This window comes from Pan paniscus, chromosome 5, assembly GCF_029289425.2.
Source record: "Pan paniscus chromosome 5, NHGRI_mPanPan1-v2.0_pri, whole genome shotgun sequence".
Lineage (NCBI taxonomy): Eukaryota > Metazoa > Chordata > Mammalia > Primates > Hominidae > Pan > Pan paniscus.
Genome location: NC_073254.2, coordinates 64,175,830 through 64,200,681, shown reverse-complemented (window position 1 = coordinate 64,200,681; position 24,852 = coordinate 64,175,830). Strand labels below are relative to the sequence as shown.

Below are 24,852 nucleotides of genomic sequence, written 5' to 3'. Positions count from 1 at the left end.
CACTTAGGTGAGAGTGTGACCAAAACTTAGGGCTTTAGCACCACTCTCAGTTACCATTATTTCGGGTTTCTGGTCTCACCACGTCATTCATAGGTTATGGTGTCCTCATGGTCACACATTTCGTTCAGCTCTTGTCATTCTAGTTGAAGAGAGACCATTTGACATTCTAGCAATGGCTGCATGCAAGCATTTAAAACCTTTGAGAGAATACAGTGTACCAGGGAAACTATTATTATGACTATCGGGAGGATAATACCAAGAGTTTGGAGTATGCTCTTTACCCAGGTTACCCATAAAACAAACCACCTAAAATTAAATAGATCAAAAAATGAGCTAAAGAGTCTACTTACTTAACTAAGCAATCTCTTCATTTATCCTCTACAGCTAAACCTCTATAGTCTTCATCTGATATATTTCTCCATAGGCCACAAGTGCCAGCAGCTGCACAGATACTTCTCTGTTCAGCCAATTCTATCATAATTTTCACAAGAGAATTTAAAGTCTGGTATTTAACTATATCCTGTACAGTAGAATCTGCTATAGAGCCTACTATGAGGAATGCATTTCTAATCATTGCTTCTTTTACTCCAAACCATAGAAAAAGGAACTAACAAATGATGCCCTTCTAGAAAAGCAAAGGACTCCTGGCAATGTTCTTAGAAGTACCTGTACTATTCCTCTCAGTAATGGAGATCTACTTTCCATGTGCTCTCCAACACATTCAGGCACCAAACTTACAAGTCTTCTATTCTGGATTTGCCCTTCATACAAAATCTATCAACACTTTTTACAAATCTCTTCATATTCCACCCTTTTGTCCTATTTCTACTACTACAAAATTAATCTGGGGAATTGTCACCACACTTATTTTTGCTGCCATCAATTTGTCAGATCTATAAATCACCCCATGCAGTGAGATCAGGTGGCTTTTATGAAACATTCTTTTGATCAAAGAATTTCCCAACCCTCCAAAATGTCAATGAAATTACTTTCCTATGTTATACATAGAAGCAAATCTCCTTAGACTTCTATACAAAGTTTCCCCAACCTTTTCAACAGTCTTTCTGTCTTGAATATGCCTTGTGATATAATGATTTATCTGCTTTTGTTCTTCAACTCTTTCTCCCTTCAAATCAAGCCATACACATTATTCAATAACAGTTCAAATGTCAAAACTTTCCTAGGTTTTACCCAGATCATATCAACTCACAGAACTCTCAATTACTGTATATATTTTTGGTCACCCTACTTAGCATTAAACTACGCTACCTAATAGTATTCTTTACTTATTCATATACATACTCCTTTCTCTCATAGTACTATGAGTCTTAGAAGAAAGAGATTTTATGTCCTTTTTTCTGTATTTTCTAAGAATCTATGTCGGGTCAATATTTACTCACTTAACAAATATTTACAAACTACCACCTATATTTGGTATTGTGTTAGTTTTGGAGATACAGCAATAATCAAGACAGACATAGCCAATTTCTGAAATTCAGGTTCACCAACAATATCTGGCACCACAGCGCTCAAGTTGCTCTCATTCCGATATCATCAATGTGAATATGGGAACAAGTAATAATTACAGGAATGACTCTTCTCCAAAAATGAAAAATAAGATATTCATAGTAAATGATAGACTATTATAGTGCTGAGAATGAATTGTTTGGCACTAGAAAGAAAGAACAAATAGGTAGGCAGAGATTTTGTGCATATAGGTATTTGAAATGTCCAATTAATAACTTAAGCAAGATATGGTGAAAACATGAATATAGAAGTGAGAGACAGATTGAGGACTAGATTTCATAAATATTTAGAAGGCAAACTGTCAGTAATGAATTTTGATATTGGATGTAGATATAAGCGTTAAGCAGTCTAAATTCCAAAATTTTTAGTCAGTGCTGCATGAACTGAAATAAGCAGCAAAAGAAAACTAAAACAATGTCTGTGTGCTGATCCCTTGAAATTACCTTGTAACACTGCCAAAGGAAAATGGCACTGAGCACCAAGTTTGTTACAGTTTCAGTTGTGCCCAAGTGAGTCTCCAGAGTTGGTGAAATCTCAAGCCTCTTGTTGCATGGCTTACAGAGAACCAAGGTATGATGGATATTAATCCTTGGTTTGACATCTTTTGACCCATGTCTCTTCCTCTAGGTCATAAGCGAATTCACTCCTTTTCACTTTGAAAACAACTGTGAATAGAAGAAAATGCATCTATTACTCATCCGCCTTCTGAGAGAGGCAACATGTCTTTAACCCATGCTTGATACGTATGCTAAACTTGCAGCCAGTAGCCTTGGGTCAGGAATTCTGCGTATTTTCATAAGAGTTGTTCCTGTTACTCTTCGTGAATTTTCTCACCATAAAACTGTTGCCAACGGGGGAAGAGGGGCAAGAACATGAAGTGTTTATGAGAGAGCCTGAAACTGACAACCTGTGTAACTGGAGTGCGTCGTTGGCATGACACTGGCAGCGCACTGCAAACTTAAGCACCTGTGGACTCCTAATTAGCTCTTTAAATTGAACTACATTAATTCAGGCATTCTTGTTTGAATGCGAACGCCTCCTTTTTCAAGCCACCCCCTGGGCAACCCGAATCCTTATATGACCTCCCTCCTCCTCCTAGTACGGCGCAGGTATGCGAACAGACATTTTCTTTCCTCATCAACTGGTGGTAATGAGAAAAAGAGAACTCTGCTTTTCACAAGGGAAAACGTGCAAGATTTTCTCCGTAGTAGGGGCGGGGAGGCGATGGGAGGAGAGCAGCTCACGTAGGCATATAGCGGCGATGAAAGCATAAAGCCCAGTGACGTCGCCCACACGTGGCGCCTGGCAAGTGCACAATCGCGGTGAGAGGGGCGCGCCGCAGCCGGCAACGCTCCGGCCCAACTGCAGGAAGGTCTGTGCTCTGGAGCCAGGGTAAATGTAAGACCCGGATTGGAGACTAGAAATGGCTAGGGACGGGGAGGTGGGGTGAAGCACAGGGGAGAGAACCATCGTTGAGGTGAGGGGGCTTCTGATCCTCCTTCGCTCCTCTTCCGGCATCTGGAGGGCACATAGCTAATGCCGGGCAGACTGAGAGTTCAATTTTGTTGCTTAGCACCGACCTACCGTAACTTTCAACATGCTTCTCTATGTTTAGTCTATTGAAACTCTTTACCTACCTTCAAAGAGAAATCATTCTAAGTACATAAGACCCACTGAATCATAGTAGAAGCCTGAAGTCATTTCTCAATCTGCTTTTTACGAAGTCAAATTAAGACTCTTAGTTTCTAATTGATGTTTTGAATGTACAGTTATTAGAAACTGTAATAACAATTAGAGTTGGGGTCATTGACTCTGCTGGACTTTATATCATCTATTGGCTTCCAGAATTAAAAAAAAAAAAATGAAGAGACAAAGCTGTTACCCCCAAATCCACGTAGTTAATACTTACCATGTGGGACACTGCTTATGGAAATGATCTTTTAAAGAATGGGTTGAAGTCCTAGATAAGGGGTTGGGAGTCTTGAAAACAGGTTGCAATTTTCCAAGCAAGTTAGCCAACTAGTAGTTACTGAACTTCAAGAAGTCCACTTTTTTGTTAGTGTTTGAAGGAAATATCAGGACGTTGAAATACAATCTGACCTCAGAAGGACAATATGGTCTTAACGCTGAAATCAAATAAATACAGTAAATTATTAGAAACAATACTAAACAATTGAGTCAAAATTTAAGTTTGTGACAAAGATTATAGATACCATCTATAAGGGTATTCTTCACATCTTTATTTTAAATATTTTGTTTCCTTGTTCTAGGGTTATAAAATTATACACCATGGCCCTCCTAAAGACACTCTAGGAAAACCATGTCATCCTGATCTTAAAACACCTGCAAGAAAGAGCACAGTACTTCACCATTAGTAAGTAGCAAAGAAAAAAAAAATGGTAGCCAACTTTTCAACTATATATCAATATGGGTTTAAAGGAATAAAATGTAATATATGGAATAGAAAAAAATATTTTTCCTTGAATATACTTTCACCAACAGTGACATTGCTTTCATTGACTCAATGAAGATGATTATAGGTTAGATGGTTGAGGTCATGAGAGAGAAGAGCAGCAAAGAGGAGAGTATGGCATCATGGCCTATTATAGAATTCTGGCTCATCAGATGCATACACTGGGTGATTGAGCTATACAAAACTCTTCAGGCTCCTGTGTATGGCTTTCAATGAGCTGATGAGGATACAACAGCCCAGATGTTAGAGCATTTTCCTAAAGTTAGCCAGAAGGTCTCTAATAGAACCAGGCCTTGAACATGTGAATCTCGAATTAGATTATACTGATTATATTTTCCTATAACACCTGGAAGGAAACACATGTCTCTTAAACACTTAGTAATTAGCAATTCAATCAAACAGCATATGTTTACAGAAAGCTCTTATGAGCTCAACAAACTAGCAGGCATTGCAAAAGATAATAAAAACATGAATAATTTCTGTTTATTTGTATTATGTGCATAATGTGTTTATTGTATTAGAGGTGTTACATACATTGTCCCTTCCAGTCTTCAAAGCAAAAACCTGTGATATAAAAATCTACATTTTACATAAGAAAAACACTGAAGCTTGGCATAGATTTCCCAGACCTGATGGTTTCCAAAGAATGCACCCGTAACCAATAAGCTACAGGTAGTTGATAATTAGAAAGTAAAAATCATAGACAGCTGAACTATGAGAGTTCAGCTATAAGGCAGAATCCTGGTAACCTTCACAGTAGTTAACCTGTCTTGGGTTGTCAGTATAGAAATACTAGTCCAAAAAGGCCACATCCAGATTATCGTGTGCCTAAGGAGAAGGGAGAACTGATTAGAAAGGGAGGGCATGATTTACTTACTCATGTTAAAAACTATGTGGGAAGCAAATAATGTCAAAAGCATTATCAGACAACTGGCAATGAAGTTTAAGGTTACTGGTATGAAAAATACTATTTCAGAACTTTGTTGACTTAGATTTATTTAACAAAACCAGAGTTTGACAAAACCGGAATATGTGTAATATATAGCTGCTCTAAACCTTCCCCCTTCTTTCTTTCTAAAGATAAAGCAGATATTTCATCCTGCTCAGAAAACCAATAGTAAGTGTTAAATCATTGATTTTAATGTGAATATTTTATCATGCCAATCATTTTTATGTTGTCAAGGGTAAAATGATTAATGAGTTTGCCCGTGATTTTATTTTTTTGTTTTATGTTTGTTTGTTTTTTTTAGAGACAGGGTCTCTTTCTGTCACCCAGGCTGGAATGCAGTGCTGTGATCATAGTTCACTGCTGCCTCAAACTCCTAGGCTCAAATGATCATCCCACCTCAGCCTCCTGAGTAGCTGGGACTACAGGCACTTGCCACCATGCCCAGCTAATTATGTTTTGTTTTTGTTTGTTTGTTTGTTTTTAGTAGAGATGAGGTCTCACTGTGCTTTCCAGGCTGATCTTGAACTCCTGGGCTCAAGTTATGTGCTTTCACCTCAGTCTCCCAAAATGTTAGGATTATAGGAATGAGCCACTGTGCCTGGCCTATCCATGATTTTCAAAACTTTAATAAATTTGTATTGAGAATGACCTCAAGTTAATTTTATTCTTTTATAGTTAAGAAGGTAAATTAAAGCAATATTACACACACACAAAAATAATTTGATATGTAAAAATTTTTTACATTTTATCCTAAAAATAAGTAATGGAATTAATTCTCATGTTTGTGACTTTAAACAATTATACTAGAACTACCTTTAATAGGAAAATGGAAAAGTATGGCTGTTTAAGTATATTGTATAAGCTGGCATATTAATGATTTTACTATTAACATATACAGTTATGTATTAATAAGGGAATTATTAAAGTAAAAATAAAGGGTCTCCATTGTGCTGCAACAATGTCTGCCTTTTCCCAATTAAAACTGTGTCTCTTTCAATGAGTCAATGTCTCTTTCAAAGTCATTGACTTCGAAGTCATAATTGGATGAAGACTAATTTCTGACATTACCTAAGAACATAGCATTGGCATAGGTTAATTAACTGTCTTAAGCCTTAATTACATCATCCATACAATATAAATAGTAATACCCAGTAAGGTATGGGAGTGAAATTGTATATCATTTTCCACGAACCATCAATAATTGTTCATCCCCCATCCCTTTTTTGCACATAATTGAGCATAAAGGCAATGGATGGAACAAGTATCAATGATACACTATTTACAGTAAGTGAAGCCTGAGAAGCATCACAGATAAATTGTTTGGAATTTTCTTTCTCTCCAAGAATTTGGGAGTGCCAGTCTCACACACAAGAAACAAATCTAGGCAGCATAACTTTAATTTACAAATTAAACAATTTATATGACTAATGACAGAAAGGTGAGTGTTTCCAAAACTAAGTGGTCTTGTTGTTTCATCTGAAGGACATGAGACTTTTTGACATATTGAGAAAGGACAACATGGGTAACAAAATGCTGAGTGTCTTTTTAGGAGATAATGAAAATACGAAACAATCTTCTTACCAAATAATGGATTGAGTAAACTTGAATAAGCTATATTTTCAATGCGTTAATTGTATTTTTTGTATACAGAGAAATTTGAAAATATTCACAAGTATAAGGAAGAAAATAAACATAACTTCTAGTTACTCCATTAGGGAAATAACAGCTAATAAAGTATTTGCACAACCATATCTGTGTAATCACAACCTTGTCATCTTAATTAGAGTCTGGTATAAATAAAAGGACAAACCGTTTTACTTTTCATATAGAATAGCCAATTGAGAGACGGTACATATTGAAAATAAACTTTCCTCCAAAAATTGAGATGAAGAATGAATGTCAGTACTATAATTAACTATTAAGGAATCTATTTTCTTTTTGATGGCGTAAGGGTAGCAGAAGTAGGCAGAAAGAAGGGAGTATGTCTCTCTCTTTTATAGATGTACCTCAAGGGCATCAGTAGAGTTCTTCAGCTTTTTCTTTATTGTCACTATCAAAGACAAGGTTGGCCTCATTATGATTCTACTGGTACCATAGAGCAACTATTCTTTTGTTCCAATGTTAATGAATCTGGGAATCACAGTTCCTTTGAGATAATCGAGATCATTATATTGGTATTTCCCCTCTTAGAAGTTTTTAAACTACTTATTTCAATGCAGACCTTTGTTTTTCTTGACTTAGTTTCCAGCAATGGCTTTACTACCGGTGTTGTTTCTGGTTACTGTGCTGCTTCCATCTTTACCTGCAGAAGGAAAGGTAAGGTTAAAATGGAAAATATTTTCAGAGCTATCCAGCAACTTTGTGGTATGGCAGGCTATTTTGAAAGTAAAGGTGGGTAAAAGAGTTTGGTATGTCAGAGTTTCCACTGGTTCACAGTTCTCAGAGCACTTAACACAATTATTGAGATGAAAGGCCAAGGTTATGCTGTATGTGTTCTGCATGTGTATGCTAGCCACCGGTCACATGTGACTACTGAACACTTGAAATGAGGTTTGAACAGGCAAGATGTACTCTGATAGTAAGAAACTCACTAGATTTCAAACATTTAGAACAAAGAAAGAAGAAAATATCTCATTTTTTTAATATTGCATCCATGATGAAATGATAATATTTTGGATATTCCGTTAAATAATATATTAGGTTCTTAGGGTGGTTGCAACAAATTACCACAAGCTAAGTGGCTTATAACAACAAAAACGTATTCTCTCACAGTTATGGAGGCCAGAAATCTAAAATCAAATTATCTCCTGGGCTGAGCTCCCTCTGGAGGATCTAAGAGGGACCTGTTCCATGCCTTTCCACACCTTCTGGTGGTTTCTGCCACTGCTTGGCATTCCTTGGCTTGTGGCTGCATCACTCCAATCTCTGCCTCCATCTTTACATTATCTTCTCCTCTCTGTATGTCTCATAAAGGCACTTGTCATTACATTCAGAGGCAACTGGATAATCAAAGCTAATCTCATCCTGAGATCCTTAACTTAATTACATCTGCAAAGACTTTTTCCAAATAAGAACACATTCACAGTTTCTGAGCATTAGGATATGGACATGTCTTTTTGGAGTCTACCACCTAACTCATTACAAATAAAATGTATTATTTAAATTAATATCACTTAAAAATTAAAATTGCATATCATGTTTAAATTATTTTTCTAGTAAACACTGGTCTATGGGGTTAGAAAGCTGATGATAGTCTTCTTGCTCCAATCTATTTTCTGATTTCCTTAATTTTATTTCTTTTTAATGAGATCCCTATACAAAATTAACAATATACTTATATAATATTAAATTAGCACAACTTCTCCACTATATTAACACATTTAATTTTTATAGTTAGGGTATAAGAATAATTAGACTTATATTTTTAATTAAGAAAACAAAAACCCTAACTCTAAAAGCCTTAGTGCTTTGTTTAGTAGTGATAATAGAGTTAGTATGTGAAGGGCCAAGAGGATTTTGGATTCAGGTCCTAGAGTTATTTCTAATATGCTACTTTGTTGAATTGACCCCATAATATGGTCAGCAATCTTCAATGATAAAATGTGCAGTGCTCACATGCAGTGTGTATCTCCTGACCAGGAACCCTCTGAAACAGCTTTGGCATTGCTGTTTCTTGTCGTATCTTCCATTAACTCTGTGCACATTAGACTCGCTAGGACTTTTCAGACTGGAGGACTCTGACACTCAGTTCAAACTTCATTTGGCATTCAGAAATATAGTCATTGTATTACTGTAATTAAATTATCAATGTGCAGATAATTCATTCATCACCTAGGGCCTCATTCAAATAATTTGCTGTTCTTTTCATTTCTTTCCCTGAAAGATTTTCTTTCATACCTGTTTCCAATCCCCTTTAACATCTCAGCTCATCTCCTGTTCTTCATTTATAAAATTATTAAAAAGTGAGATGTCATTTTGTCTTTGGCACCATTAAATGTTTGAAATCAGATGCTCTATAAACACTCTGCCCAGTATGATTTTCTGATGTTTTCAAGATGCCTAGAAAACTCTGTTCATCTTTCAGAACCCCAGAATCACATTTTATGAAGCTTTCTCTGACTTCAAAGAAGAATTGATCCCTCCTTCCTCTCTATCTTGTAGATCGTTAAGATCAGTTTTGTTATCATGTGTATTGTAATTTTTACTTATGTCACGTCACCTATTCAATATAAACTCTTTAAGGATAGATACCATATTTATTTTATTCTCGATATGTTTAATATTTCTGGCCATGTAATAACTTTATTAACACATTTAAAAATACATCTCTTTTTCAGTACAATTTTTATCTACAAAGCAAAAAAGATGTAAGAAGCAGGAAATAACTTAGAAATTAACTTTTTATGTGTTTTGAGATGAAACCACAAAAACCAGATTTTTTTAGGTCAAGAGAAAATATCCAGGGATGTTATTTTATGCTTTGATGTGATTTAGAAATCTGCCTTTACTGATATTTTATATGCACATCCTTTCTAACTTATGAGTCAGTAAGTTTGCCATATTTATTGGTACAATGGCGTCCACGATCAGTCCCTGTTCTTAGGAACATAAAAACAGGAAAGAGAAATGTATGTATTGTAGATAATGGCAATAACATGCTCAGACCAATGGTGTAAGTATTTTGAGAGACTTAAACGAACTCAGTATGGGAGGAGAGGAGGATAACTTATTGCAAGGTGTCAGAAAAAATCCATGAGGAGCCCTGTTCCTTTCAGACTTATACTTCAAAATCTTGCCTATATAACATCATATTCTTGTGTAAATTTAGGTCATCAAATGCTTGGACCTTTACCCAGAAATTTTCACATCCTATTCCACCTCCAGGCTTAGCAGGCCCCATACCATACACACAGACAAATATACAACCACAAAGATAAACCAAACATATTAGCACCCAATTTAATACCTTATCAGATATGTTTCTGTTACTAAAAGGAACAAAGTCAGCAATAGTCCATTCATTAGATAGATTTGATCCCTCCAAATTGCTTTAAATATTTTTTTAGTATTACAAAGTTATCTTTTAAGCAACCCATAAAATTTGCTACATAATAGGTATAATGGTTTCACTATAGTACTGAATGCAGACATGCACTTCAACTGGGCCTAAACATTTTTCCTTAAAGGCAGATACCATGTCAAGGAAAACTGCCCCATAAAATTTAGGATGAATCATGGGCTCCAGCTTTACCCTACCTTGCAGCCTGATCAAATGTGAATGAATATATCTCAAGGTTTTAAATTTGTATGCTTGTAGTTATAAAATATTATTATTCATATGTCTATACAAATCATATTAAAAGTTCCCTTGCTGGGGGAAATGGCAGATAGGAGGCAGGACTAACTTGCAGTTGCCACTTGGATAAACAGAACAATATGTGGAGATTCACATCATGAACTTTTGTGCCAAGAACCACTGCAGGAGCATGGCAGGAAAACCGAAAGAATTCACAGACCATTTGAAAGAAGTGGCTTGCCGCTACAAACTCTGTGAGATAGCTGAAACACTATGAGGGCCCAAAGCGTGAGGGAAGAAAATCTGCCTCTAAACACACACCCTCACTGAGGAAGCTGAAAATCCAGATCATGGGAGAAGGATTTAACCTTACTTAAGGCTGAAATGAATTTAGAGAGCCATGCAAAATAAAAAAGAAGAAGCAGTGAGAAGAGCACTGTAGGCACTCCCAGTCCCCACAGAAGCCCAGGGAAGCCATTTCTGACTTTATCTCACAGAGATCCTCAAAGAGGAAAGCCAGTGGAATTAGAGAAGGGCCACAGGGAGGAGACTTCCAGCTGAACTTTGTAATAATTTTGACCAAGTGCAAATTTTTCTGGGCAGATCTGGGATTGTGAATGGGAAGTACAGATATGAGTACAGAAGCTGCAGTAGGTGGGAAGTGGGGAAAGGCCTGAAAGCCCTGCTTACTCTCTCCTTGGGGAGGCTTGTAGCCTGAACCAAGATCTCAGCCTTGCACAACAGAAGCCTGGATATAAATTCAGCTCTATTGGCCGTTGAGGGAGCACAGCAGGGGTGAGACTGGCCTTGCTGGCTGACTAGGAGCTTAGTGAAGCCTGTCACTGCTGGCTTTCCACCACTTCCCTGGTGACCTCTATGAAGCAGCAGAGGCAGCCATAGCCCCCTTGGAACATAACTCCGTTGGCCTGAGAACCACACCCCCATCTTGCACAGTGGCTGCAGTAAGCCCCCACCAAGGAGAGTCAGAGTTCAGATATGCCTAATCCTGCCCACACATGATGGTCTTTCTCTACCCAACCTGGTAGCCAAAGACAAAAGACATAAACTCTTGGGAGCTCTATAGCCCTACCCATCACCTGAAAAACCTGAATACTTATCCAGGTGACCTTAGGGCAAACTTGTATCCCCCCATACTACCACAGCTTACGCTGTCTTGAAACCAACTCGAGCTGTTACAGCAACTCATAACAGAACAACTCTACTCCAAGGAAAGACAAAACAGCAGTTAATTCCACTGCCTGTAACATCCTGGCTAACCAGAGGTCCTGAGACTGTCCACATGACAACTTCACTATTAGCATAACCAACATTCAAGAAAACCAGTGCACTAAACAAAACTACAGCCAGGGACTCTCACAGAGTCCACTTCACTCCCCTGCTACCTCCACTGGAGCTGGTGCCAGTATCTATGGCTGAGATACCTGAAGATGGATCACATCACAGGACTCTTTGCAGGCACTCTCCAGTACCAGCCTGGAGCCCAGTAGCTCTGCTGGGTCACTAGACCCCGAAGAGCAATAACAATCACTGCACTCTGGCTCTCAGGAAGCCCTATCTCTAGGAGAAGGGGGAGAGTACCACATCAAGGGTTCAAGGCAAAAGAACCTGAACAGCAGCCCTTGAGCCCCAGATCCTTCCTTGGACATAGTCTACCTGATGAGAAGGAACCAGAAAAAAAATTCTGGTAATATGACAAAACAATGTTCTATAATATCCCCAAAAGAGCACACTAGCTCACCATAAATGGATTGAAACCAAGAAGAAATCTCTGAATTGCTGGAAAAAGAATTCAGAAGGTTAATTATTAAGCTTCTCAAGGAGGAACCAGAGAAAGGTGAAAACCAACTCAAAAAAATTTAAAAAGTAATACAAGTTTGAATGAAAAAATTTCCAGAAAAATAAATATCACAAATAAAAAACAATTACAACTCCTGGAAATGAGACACACTTAGAGAAATGCAAAAAATACTGGAAAGTTTCAACAATAAAATGTAACAAGTAGAAGAAAGAATTTCAGAGCTTGAAGATATGGCTTTTGAATTAACCCATTCTAACAAAGACAAAAAAATGATAAAAAGAAAATGAACAAAGCCTCCAAGAAGTTTGGGATTACATTAAATCACCAAAGCTAAGAATAATTGATGTTCCTGGGGAAGAAGAGACATCTAAAAGTTTGGAAAACTTATTTGAGGGAATAATTGAGGAAAACTTTCCTGGCCTCTCTAGAGACGAACACATTCAAATAAAAGAAGCTCAAAGAACACCTGGGAAATTAATCACAAAAAGATTATGACCTGGGTACATAGTCATCAGGTTATCTGAAGTCAAGATCAAGAAAAGAATATTACGAGCTGTGAGGCAAAAGCATCAGGTAACCTATAAAGGAAAACCTATCAGATTAACTACAGATTTATCTGCAGAAATCCTATAAGCCAGAACGGATTGTGGTCCTATCTTTAGCCATCAATGTACACAAATCAGTAGTACTGCTATACACCAACAGCAACCAAGATGAGAATTAAATCAAGAACTCAGTACCTTTTACAACAGCTGAAAAAACAATAAAAATACTTTGGAGTATACCTAACCAAGGAGGTGAAAGACCTCCACAAGAAAACTGCAGAACACTGCTGAAAGAAATTATAAATGACACAAACAAATGGAAACACATCCCATGCTTATGGATGGATAAAATCAACATTGTAAGAATGACCATACTGCCAAAAGCAATCTACAAATTTAATGCAATTCCCATCAAAATACCATCATCATTTTTCACAGAAATAGAAAATACAATTCTAAAATTGATATGGAGCCAAAAAAAAGCCTGCATAGCCAAAGCAAAACAAAACAAAAAGAACAAGTCTGGAAGCATCGCATAACCCCACTTTAAACTATACTACATGGCTATAGTCACCAAAACAGCATGGTATTGGTATAAAAATAGGCACATAGACCAATGGAACAGAATAGAGAACTCAGAAATAAGGCCAAATACTTACAGCCAACTGACCTTCAACAAAGCAAACAAAAACATAAAGTGGGAAAAGGACACCTTATTCAACAAATGGTGGTGGGATAATTGGCAAGATCCACATAGAAGAATGAAACTGAATCTTTATCTCTCACCTTATACAAAAATCAACTCAAGATGGATCAAATACTTAAATCTGAGACAAAGCCATGTAAACTCTAGAAGATAACATCAGAAAAACTCTTTTAGACATTGGCTTAGGCAAATGTCTAAGACCAAGGCAAATGTCTTATGACCAAGAACCCAAAAGCAAATGCAACAAAAACAAAGATAAAAAATGGGACTTCATTAAACTAAAAAGCTTCCTCACAGCAAAACAAATAATCAGCAGAGTAAACATAAAACCCACAGAATGGGAGAAAATCTTCACAAACTAGTTATCCAACTAAGGACTAATATCCAGAATCTACAAGGAACTAAAACAAATCAGAAAAAAAAATCCCATCAAAAAGTGGGCTAAGGGCATGAGTAGACAATTCTCAAAATAAAATAGAAAAATGGCTGACCAACATATGAAAAGCTGCTCAACATTATTAATTATCAGGGAAATGCAAATCGAAACCACAATGAGGCTAACACCTTATTCCTAAAAGAAAGGCCATAATTTAATTAAAAAAAAATAGATACCAGTGTGGATGTGGAAAAGGGAACACTTTTATACTGCTGGTGGGAATGTAAGCTATTACAAGCACTATGGAAAACAGTATGGAAATTCCTTAAAGAACTAAATGTAAATCTACCATTTGATCCAGCAATTTCACTACTGAGTGTCTACTCAGAGGAAAAGAAGTCATTATATGAAAAAAAGACACTTGCACATGCATGTTTATAGCAGTACAATTCACAATTGCAAAAATGTAGAAGCAGCCCGAATGCCCATTAATCAATGAGTGGATAAAGAAAATCTTATATGTATACATTATATTAATGTATACATTAATATTATATTAATGTATATATAATGTATACATTATATTAATGTATACATTAATATTATATTAATGTATATATAATGTATACATTATATTAATGTATATATAATGTATACATTATATTAATGTATATATAATGTATACATTATATTAATGTATATATAATGTATACATTATATTAATGTATATATAATGTATACATTATATTAATGTATACATTAATATAATGTATACATTATATGTGTATACATTAATATAATGTACACATAGTATACATTATATTAATGTATACACATATAATGTATACATTATATTAATGTATACACATATAATGTATACATTATATTAATGTATACACATATAATGTATACATTATATTAATGTATACACATATAATGTATACATTATATTAATGTATACACATATAATGTATACATTATATTAATTATTTATAATAAATAAATAATATACATTATGTTAATGTATACATATATAACGTATACATTATGTTAATGTATACATATATAACGTATACATTATGTTAATGTATACATATATAACGTATACATTATGTTAATGTATACATATATAACGTATACATTATGTTAATGTATACATATATAACGTATACATTATGTTAATGTATACATATATAACGTATACATTATGTTAATGTATACATATATAACGTATACATTATGTTAATGTATACATATATAACGTATACATATATAATGTATACATATATAACGTATACATATATAATGTATACATATATAACGTATACATATATAATGTATACATATATAACGTATACATATATAACGTATACATCATGTAATGTATACATATATGTTGTATACATCATATATGTATACATATATGATGTATACATATATGATGTGTACATATATGATGTATACATTATATATACCGTGTATATATATACATTATATAAGTATACATTATATATATATACCGTGTGTGTGTGTACATATATATACATACACACATGTAATACTGCTCAGCCATAAAAGCCATCTATATATACCGTGTGTGTGTGTGTATATATATATGTGTATATATATATACACACACACACACGTAATACTGCTCAGCCATAAAAAGAAATGAAATAATGGCATTTGCAGCAACCTGGATGGAGTTGGAGACCATTATTCCAAGTGACGTAACTCAGAAATGGAAAAACCAAACATCATATGTCCTCACTAATAAGTGAGAGCTAAGCTATGAGGATGCACAGTCATAAGAATGATACAATTGACTTTGGGGACTTGGGAGAAATGGTGGGAGGGTGGCGTGGGATAAAAGACTACACGTTGGATACAGTGTACACTGCTGGGGTGATGGGTGCACCAAAATCTCAGGAATCACCAGTAAAGAACTTATTCATGCAACCATTTACCACCTGTTCCCCCAAAACTATTTTTTGAAAAGTTCCCTTGAAACCAGAAATCGGCATTTGTGGCCTCAGAGGGGTTTTTAGTTTGTCATGTCATGAGTTAGTCACAATTCCCAAAGCTTTAATCTACTACTTTCCTATTTAAATGTTTCAGTCTACTACTTTACTATTTAAAAGTTATATCTTCAACTCAGATTTAGTGGCAATGCTTAACAACTAATACTGGCTTTTATTATTTAAATAACTTTAGTATTTAATATATGTACATGATAACTAAATATTTTTCACTTTTTAAAGTGACCTTTGTTCTCTTGAATTAATTTATTCACTATTATATGAAATTTACAACATTGTTAAATAATAATTCCAATTTTATTTTCTTTTAGGATCCCGCTTTTACTGCTTTGTTAACCACCCAGTTGCAAGTGCAAAGGGAGATTGTAAATAAACACAATGAACTAAGGAAAGCAGTCTCTCCACCTGCCAGTAACATGCTAAAGATGGTAAGAGGCAGTGCTGTAAGGAGATGGGTGTGAACCAGCTGTGAAAGGAGCCGACGGCTGGCCACTGGCATCTCTAAAGAACTTTGTGGTTTACAAAGTTGTGTCTCTGTTTTGTTATTTTATTTGAACCATTCTATGGAGAGGATTGTATTCTTGTTTTTGTTTTAAAACTGGTTTAAAAAACTCAATTATACAGCGTTTTTAAATTTGGAAGGCAGAATTGGAAGTCAAATATTCAGGCATTCAGTGTTAAGCCATTACACTTTTTGTTAATTCTCTTTTCTGGTTTACAATCAAGAAATCCCCCTTCCTTCAGGATATGTGTCAGCTGTTGTGAGTTAAAGCCCACTTCCCAGGGCACAGTCCCTGAAAGACTGGTATCTCCGATATGAAAGCAATGGCCTACATATGAAAACAAATGGAATTGGAAATAACGTTGGCCATCTTATTACTATTAAAATATAATTAGAATATTTCACATGCTTATCAATATTTAGACTAGCATCATTAATAAATATCCTAGGTATGGCTGCTTTGCTATCATAAATAATCACATATTATTGTCTTATTTTGCTTTTTAGGTATATTACCTATGGACTACCCATCATGTGTAAACTGGCACCAGAAGAGATAAAAACACTTAAAAACATTTTAATAACAGTAGTATTAGAGAATACATCTACAGAAATTTTAAAGTATTTACAAATCAGATTATAAAGTGTATGTTTCATTGTTGCTGAATCATTAAGTGTATTTTGTTTTCTTGTGACGTTTAGGAATGGAGCAGAGAGGTAACAACGAATGCCCAAAGGTGGGCAAACAAGTGCACTTTACAACATAGTGATCCAGAGGACCGCAAAACCAGTATGTAAATTAGTAAATATTTGTTGAATAAATAAATGAATAAAATAATAATAGAGCATTGTAGGATGCTCTATAATAAGAAGACTTTGAAAATAAATGTTACTTATACTGCTGTCTTTTTGAAGTCAAAGTATCTGTATACAGAGGGGTATTTACAATAAGAACAATTTTGTGTTTTTTTATTGTGTACATTATGCAAATAATTTTGCTTCTTGCAACCAGCTCATGAGTACAGCAGATTTTATATCATCTTTCTTTTTGTAAGTTTAAAGATTAGAAAGCCAGAATTTGAAAGAAAAGTGACTTACCCAAGAACATAATCTGAAACAGTGTCATACTAGAAATTTTTAACCAAGCTTTCTGATTTCTAACCCACTGCCCTTTTTGTTAATTTATGTAGCTGTCTGATGTTTTGAAATCTATTTTTATCCATAAAATATATTGAACTTATGATGAATTATTCCTAAGTTTTGCTCTAAAGTGGATAAAAGTGGATAAAGTGGATTTAAATTTATCATATTCAAAATTTCTATAAAAATGAATATTTTTGAATATATTAATATATTAATTTTTAATATCAGGCTAGCAAGTATTTTGTGTGGACTGGATACCTACAATGCACAGAATACTATATTCAAGTTTTAAAAAGACATATCAAGGATTATAAAAACTAGTAAATGCCCAAATAATTTATGAAGTGTTTCTGGGCTGTAAGGCACTTCTTGACAAACTCACAAGGATTTCAGCTTGTGATATCTGATTTCCTGGTTAAGAGAAAACCCATAAATTTTGAAAACTGTTATCCTTCCTGGTGTCAGTTTTCTCTTGATTGGGACTCTTAAAGACAGCCTATAAAGTCTTTTTTTCAGATTTCACACAAAGTCTTATACATTTATTTGGGGTCCTATATTTGAAAAATCTCTGTTGAGGGTTACTAGAGCAGAAAACAGAATATAAGAGTTGGTCACTGCCTTTAGCAAGCTTACCATATACAGCTGGGAACACTCAAGGCATACACATGTGGAAAATTTAGCATGCAAGGGCATTTTTAAGGAGCAGAGTGTTAACCTACTCAAAGTTTTATGTGGTCAGGCCAACCTCAGTGTGTCAGGCAGTTAAGTGTTCTAATCAGCTTTATAGCTGATAAGGAACTGAGGCACTCCTTTATGTATTAATCAACAGTTAGCATCTGCTGGACCCTGGGTTTGAAAGGCAACATCTTTCTGTTTGTGTAGTCAATTTCTTTTACCATTGCATGTTTATTACCTTGCTCATGAATGATCTGCCCCTTAGGTACAAGATGTGGTGAGAATCTCTATATGTCAAGTGACCCTACTTCCTGGTCTTCTGCAATCCAAAGCTGGTATGACGAGAGCCTAGATTTTGTCTATGGTGTAGGACCAAAGAGTCCCAATGCAGTTGTTGGACATTATACTCAGGTAAGAAGAATGCATGAAAATACCTATGTCACAGATGTTCTAATAGAGGAAAGCTTCTCCAAATTATGACCACTGTAATGTTCAATTTAGGAGAACAGTCCGAGTGGGTAGAATACAGTCTTGGCATTTGGCTGTTGTAGAGCTGTCATTTTTGTCCATGGTCAGCCAAACTCTTAGTAGGAAAGCAGACTCTGTATTGTTCCTACATTATAAATTTTAAAGTGATGAATGTACATGAAAATTAAATATTTTTAAAGTTTATGACTTTGGTTCAATAATTTAAATATTTTTATTGTATATGTCTATAAACTAAAACTAACATTTTTCAGTTTTATATTTGCTACTTTTTTAATATTTTTCATCTTCTCTAATGTACTTTTATATATTTATTCCATTGTTAATTTGCAGCTTGTTTGGTACTCGACTTACCAGGTAGGCTGTGGAATTGCCTACTGTCCCAATCAAGATAGTCTAAAATACTACTATGTTTGCCAATATTGTCCTGCGTAAGTAGACTGTTTAGAGTTTAATGGCAATAATTCTATCTGCAATTTATTTTTTAATAATTCTCATATCTTAAACCAGAATGAAAACATATCTCAATAAAAGGGAGGGGATAAATGTTTGGAAATGTTTTTTAAGGTTGAGACACTTTCAACTTCTCAGAGAACAACTTCTCACTTTCAGGTATAAAAACTGAAGCTCTCATTCCTCATTAACAGAATAATGTCTTTTCTTTCAATTGGCCTTCCCTCAGCTTAGGGTTACTCTGTGAGCATGTGTAATATGTATTTCTCTAGAATTGGTATCATCACATCTTGCTAATTTCATACTCTAGGAGTATAGATGCTTTAGGGTGCTGGTGAGATTGCAAATGGAAGATGGATTGTGATTTTGGCCCTTTCTGCTCAAATATTCCTACTTCTGCTTATGTAAAACACACACACACACACACACACACACACACACACACACACAATTACCATTACAAATGATTCATTCATTTGGATTTCAATGGCTTTTCAGGACATCTTGATTTCAGAATACAGAAAAGATAACATCTTAAGTCTCTGATTCTCAGAATTGTTCACAGAAAGCTCTTTAACCATCTTGTAAGGTTTGATTTGTAGCAGTAAACATGCTTCTTCATTAAACAATATGTTTAGAGTTATCCACAATAAATCCTATGGATATTTTAAGGAGATATTCACAATATCAAATTTAATGTTTGAAATTCTTTACCACTGGAGGCTGCGGTGGGGGGCACAACTACAGGATTTGTTTCGAGACTGTAGATAGCGAAGATGATGTAGGATTCCAGTTTGAGAAGTATAACCTCCAAAGTCATTTTCTTTCAAGTATCTATTAGGATTCAAGTAGAGAGAATTGAAAGGCCCTGGGAGAATGTATCCAAACTCACTTACTGGCCCTCAGAGGGAAGCATCAGCAGCCAGGTGTCAGAAGTGACAGTTGGAATAGATCATGAGGGAAGCCAAGGGAACTAGAACTTTTAAAATCCTTTTATATCTGTTTCACAATTTTCCAAGAGCTCATACACACACAGCTATATTCTAGGCAAAGAGACTGAGATTCAGCTGCACTTCCTTGGGTCCTTACCCCACTTGGTCTATTGAGATTTGGACTCCCACGTAATTTTAAATGAATTTAATGGCCAATAGAATAATGATCATCATTATCCTATGGTTAGTCATTGCAAAACTATTATATCCTGGATATCAGTATTTATCAAAACTTTTCTTTAATCTTTTTTTCTTTTTTTTTTACTTTAAGTTCTGGGATAACAAAAACTAATATTCCATTTTGGTAAATGTAAAAATCTCATACATGCCACCTCTAGAAGCTCACAAACCTTCCTAAGCACACTCCTACAAACACACACACCACTAACTACTGAAAAATCGCAACCTCCATCTGGAAGAAAAAAATACTCTGGAGCTATATTTTTCATAGTTTCTGTTAGAGATACCATGGAGTTTTTTTCCATTTTTCAAATGGAAAATGATATTTTAACATTGCATATTCATTTCCTGCCACAACCTGCTACTCCTAGGATCTTCTCCTTTCCCTCTACAGGATGTTTTACCCCTAATTGGCACCTTGGGGTACACTGCCTTAGTAATTTGACTAAATATAATGGGAGATAAAGATAGTGTTGCCACACTGAATATACTCTCAAAATTTCAGACTCTTGTCATCAAATTTAGTTACCCAGCCTGTTAAATTATGGTCAAGAAGATATGTCCATGTGTGAAGCATTTTCTTAATTTGGATTGTTATCTGAAATATACATTGGGAATTGTAATTTTTCAGTTTTGTTAACATACTAAAAACACTGAATAACTATTTATGTATATTTGATGACTGATACTGCCCTTAGAGTATAAACAGTAAAGTGAAAAATATTTGACATGTATTTCAAATTTCAGTGGTAATAATATGAATAGAAAGAATACCCCTTACCAACAAGGAACACCTTGTGCCAGTTGCCCTGATGACTGTGACAAAGGACTATGCAGTAAGTTTGAAGTGATTAGCTTGCTATTATTTATTATAGAATTGATATTTTCTTTTCTTTATATAATTTAACAAATCTCCTAACGTAATGAATTGAAATAATGTATTGGTGAAAAAACCCAAAATTATTCAACAAAGTATGCTTAAACAAACATTTTACACACTGCAGGAGCTACATATTATTTGTAATGAAAAGCATATTGCCGTATGTAACATAATGGAATATTTATCATCAATGTGTTTTTGTGGCTCTTCAGAGCCATTTAATATTAACCATATACCATTTTGGTAAATAGTTCAATTCTCAAAGTTCATATCACTATACCAAAAGTGGTATTTTAAAGGAATCAAAATGTATAAATCTAAAGTGTGAGACCACATTATGGCTCAGTCTAGACAGGCACGCCAAATATTACTGTTTATTTGTGCTAATGTGTTTGTCATGCTGATTTCCTCACTTCTTTTTTATAGTATAATTAGGATCATAGTGTTTGCCTTAATAAATGATTACTTGCCCTATAATTTCATAATTGTTTTGTGTACATTTTTATGACAAAACTCAATCTATATACAATATTGGCTCATAGAACCTGTGCACATATTTTTGCAAAAGGAGAAAATGAAATAAATACCATATATCTCATTTAATAAATTTCCATGAATGGAAGTAAAAATAGCTGCTGGCTTTCTGTAGTTGGGATACTTTTATTAAAACTATTATGAATGATAAAGTTGACACAATCACTGAAATTTTTACCTCTTCAATGCATTCACCTTTACTAAGCATTTTTTCTGACTCAGTTATATAGCTATATTTCAGAATATTAATGATACCAAAGCTATAAATCAGGCAGAGGTGGGCGGATCACAAGGTCAGGAGTTCGAGACCAACCTGGCCAATACGGTGAAACTCCATCTCTACTAAAATTACAAAAATGAGCCAGGTGTGGTAGTGGATGCCTGTAGTCCCAGCTACTCAGGAGGCTGAGGCAGGAGAATCGCTTGAACCCAGGAGGCGGAGATTGCAGTGAGCCGAGATCGGCCACTGCACTCCAGCCTGGGCAACAGAGCGAGACTGTCTCAAAAAAAAAAAAAAGAAAAAAATAGTTGAATACTTACACATTTTGCTGAATGCTATTTGCTAACAAGTCTGGAATTCATCTGTCATGGTATCAGCTGGTATCAGCTGCTGTGTCCATGGGATTGCCTGCATCACCCCTCTCATAAACCCTAGGTAACACAGAGGGGAGAGAGACACTGTCCACTTGGGGGAAAGAGAAGGAAGTGTGTGGGGTACTCTGCCTTGGATTTAGTACTGAGCCTGCCACAACAAAACACACACCAGTAAGAAACCCACAGCTCCTAAATCCAGATTGGTATGCAGATTGGTATCCAGATTGGTGGGCCTCTAGACCCACCATAGCACCAAAAAGGAATCCACTGCCCCAGTGGGACAGACTCAAGTCCCAGTACTACTGGTCAACTAAAATGGCCTCAGACCCCAAATGAATTGTAGTAGCTGGAAAGTCATAACAGCTGCTGGCCTTGGGCAAGCCCTGGTTCTGTCCTGGTCTGAGAGTCCATGGGCTTCAGATGCATCAAGGCACAGTGCCAGCTGTGGCATCCAGGGAATTGTCCATGTCACCCTTCTCATAACCAAGTTTGCAGCAAACCTGGGTTTAGAACATCATCTAATAATGAAATAACTGCCATCTTAGGAGAGTTATTCGCTCCCTTAAATTCTTGGAAGGCCTTCTGAAGAAAAACAGGTACAAACAAGCCCAGACTGCAAAGACTAGGATAATTAATTCTTTAGTGCCTAGATATTGAGATAGTAATCCACAAGTTTCAAGAACATTCAGGAAAATATGACCTCATCAAGAGAACTAAGTAAAGCACCAGTGACCAGCCCTCGAAAGATGGAAATGTATAATCTTTAGGGTACAGAATTCAAAATAGCTGTTTGGAGGAAGCCCAACAAACTTCAATAAAACACAGAGAAACAATTTAGAAATTTATCAGAGAAATTTGAAAAATAGATTGACATTTAGAAAAACAGAAATCCTGAAGCTGAAAAATACGATAAATAAACAGAAAAAAACATTAGATGGTCTCAACAGCAGAATTCATTAAACAGAAGAATCAGTGAGCTTGAAGACAGGCTATATGAAAAAGAGAAGGAAAAAGAATGAACTTTCTTCATTTCCCTTAGATTGTGGGTGGTGCAGGGAGATCACTGCTGAGAATTGTCAGTCTTTTAGCTAATACAAGGAGTTTAATTTGAATTTTATTGAGTTTGAGGTCCCTAGGGAACATCCAAGTAGAAACATCAAAAGGAAAAGGGCGTATTGTCCTTGTTTTACACTTTTATCCACCCATAAAGATTATTTACTCAAAAAAAGCACTGGAGTGTAATGCCATGCTGCCCAATATTATGATATGATGGAAAGAGTCTCTATCAACATGTGCTACTAATCACACTTTGAACACTTGAAATGTGGCTAACAAGATTAAGAAACCAAAATTTTAATTTAAATTTAAATACCTCTGTGTGGCTAATGGCTCCCATATTTGGCTGTGCAGGCATAGAAAGATTTAATTACATTCATATTATTCTGCTTGCTGAGGGGGAAAAATAGGTCAATTTATTTTAGAAACATATCACTAAATGTGGAATTTAAAGAGTGATGGATTTATCAGTGAGCTCAACTAAGACACCTCATATGTCCCTGGATCCAGATAGACTGGATTAAGAAAATGTGGCACATATACACCATGGAATACTATGCAGCCATAAAGACATGAAAGACCCATTATAGTGTAAGCGATGCTAACTTGTTTGTTCCCTCCTACCCCCTCCCCACACACTTTGAATGTATGGTTTTGCTCTTACTGAGGAAAACGATAATGAGTTAACTAATCTGTTTTTGTTACAGCCAATAGTTGCCAGTATCAAGATCTCCTAAGTAACTGTGATTCCTTGAAGAATACAGCTGGCTGTGAACATGAGTTACTCAAGGAAAAGTGCAAGGCTACTTGCCTATGTGAGAACAAAATTTACTGATTTGCCTAGTGAGCATTGTGCAAGACTGCATGGATAAGGGCTGCATCATTTAATTGACACATACCAGGGGAAATTGTGTGTATGTTAGTGACAAATTTGATTTCAAAGAGCAATGCATCTTCTCCCCCAGATCATCACAGAAATCACTTTCAGGCAATGATTTACAAAAGTAGCATAGTAGATGATGACAACTGTGAACTCTGACATAAATTTAGTGCTTTATAACGAACTGAATCAGGTTGAGGATTTTGAAAACTGTATAACCATAGGATTTAGGTCACTAGGACTTTGGATCAAAATGGTGCATTACGTATTTCCTGAAACATGCTAAAGAAGAAGACTGTAACATCATTGCCATTCCTACTACCTGAGTTTTTACTTGCATAAACAATAAATTCAAAGCTTTACATCTGCCGTTGTCTTAATGACCTTTCTTTTAAACAAAAGTAATCAGCTTTTCGAACAAAGAACTTTTCTAAGCAACCATATGATATGATTCTTATGCAATATTTTATACCATTCATAATTAACTCCAGCTAGATTCATCTGAGATAAATGATAAAACAGCAACATTTTCAAAATAGTTGTCTATAAAGTTAAATTTTAACAAAAAATAAATCAGTTCTACTCTTACTTGCTTTCTCCTTTTTGATATTTTGATCTCCCTACTGGTTTAGTTGATTTTTTTTAAAGCCAATGAAAAGAGGACATAATTTAACCAAATATACAAATACAGCCTTCCAAGAAAACAAACAAGTGGAATAATCAATATTAGGTTGGTAACGACAGGGT

At 35.3% G+C, this 24,852-nt stretch overlaps 1 protein-coding gene across 6 annotated transcripts; it reads left to right on the top strand.

Annotated features, from left to right (window-relative positions):
- The first annotated feature begins 2,762 nt into the window (after positions 1–2,762).
- Positions 2,763–24,475, top strand: CRISP2 (cysteine rich secretory protein 2). 6 transcript variants are annotated; one of them, XM_008958663.5, is made up of 10 exons: positions 2,763–2,919; positions 3,798–3,901; positions 5,081–5,117; positions 7,191–7,265; positions 16,042–16,158; positions 16,935–17,022; positions 18,316–18,461; positions 18,870–18,967; positions 20,909–20,997; positions 23,933–24,474. In XM_008958663.5, exons 4-10 carry the CDS (start codon positions 7,200–7,202, stop codon positions 24,058–24,060), a joined length of 732 nt encoding a protein of 243 aa, XP_008956911.1. In that variant the 5' UTR covers positions 2,763–2,919; positions 3,798–3,901; positions 5,081–5,117; positions 7,191–7,199; the 3' UTR covers positions 24,061–24,474. The 6 variants fall into 6 exon arrangements, with proteins under 6 accessions (XP_008956911.1, XP_003833225.1, XP_008956912.1 ...); XM_003833177.6 differs by having other exon boundaries at positions 2,763–2,925; XM_003833176.4 differs by having other exon boundaries at positions 2,819–2,899.
- Positions 24,476–24,852: the final 377 nt, after the last annotated feature.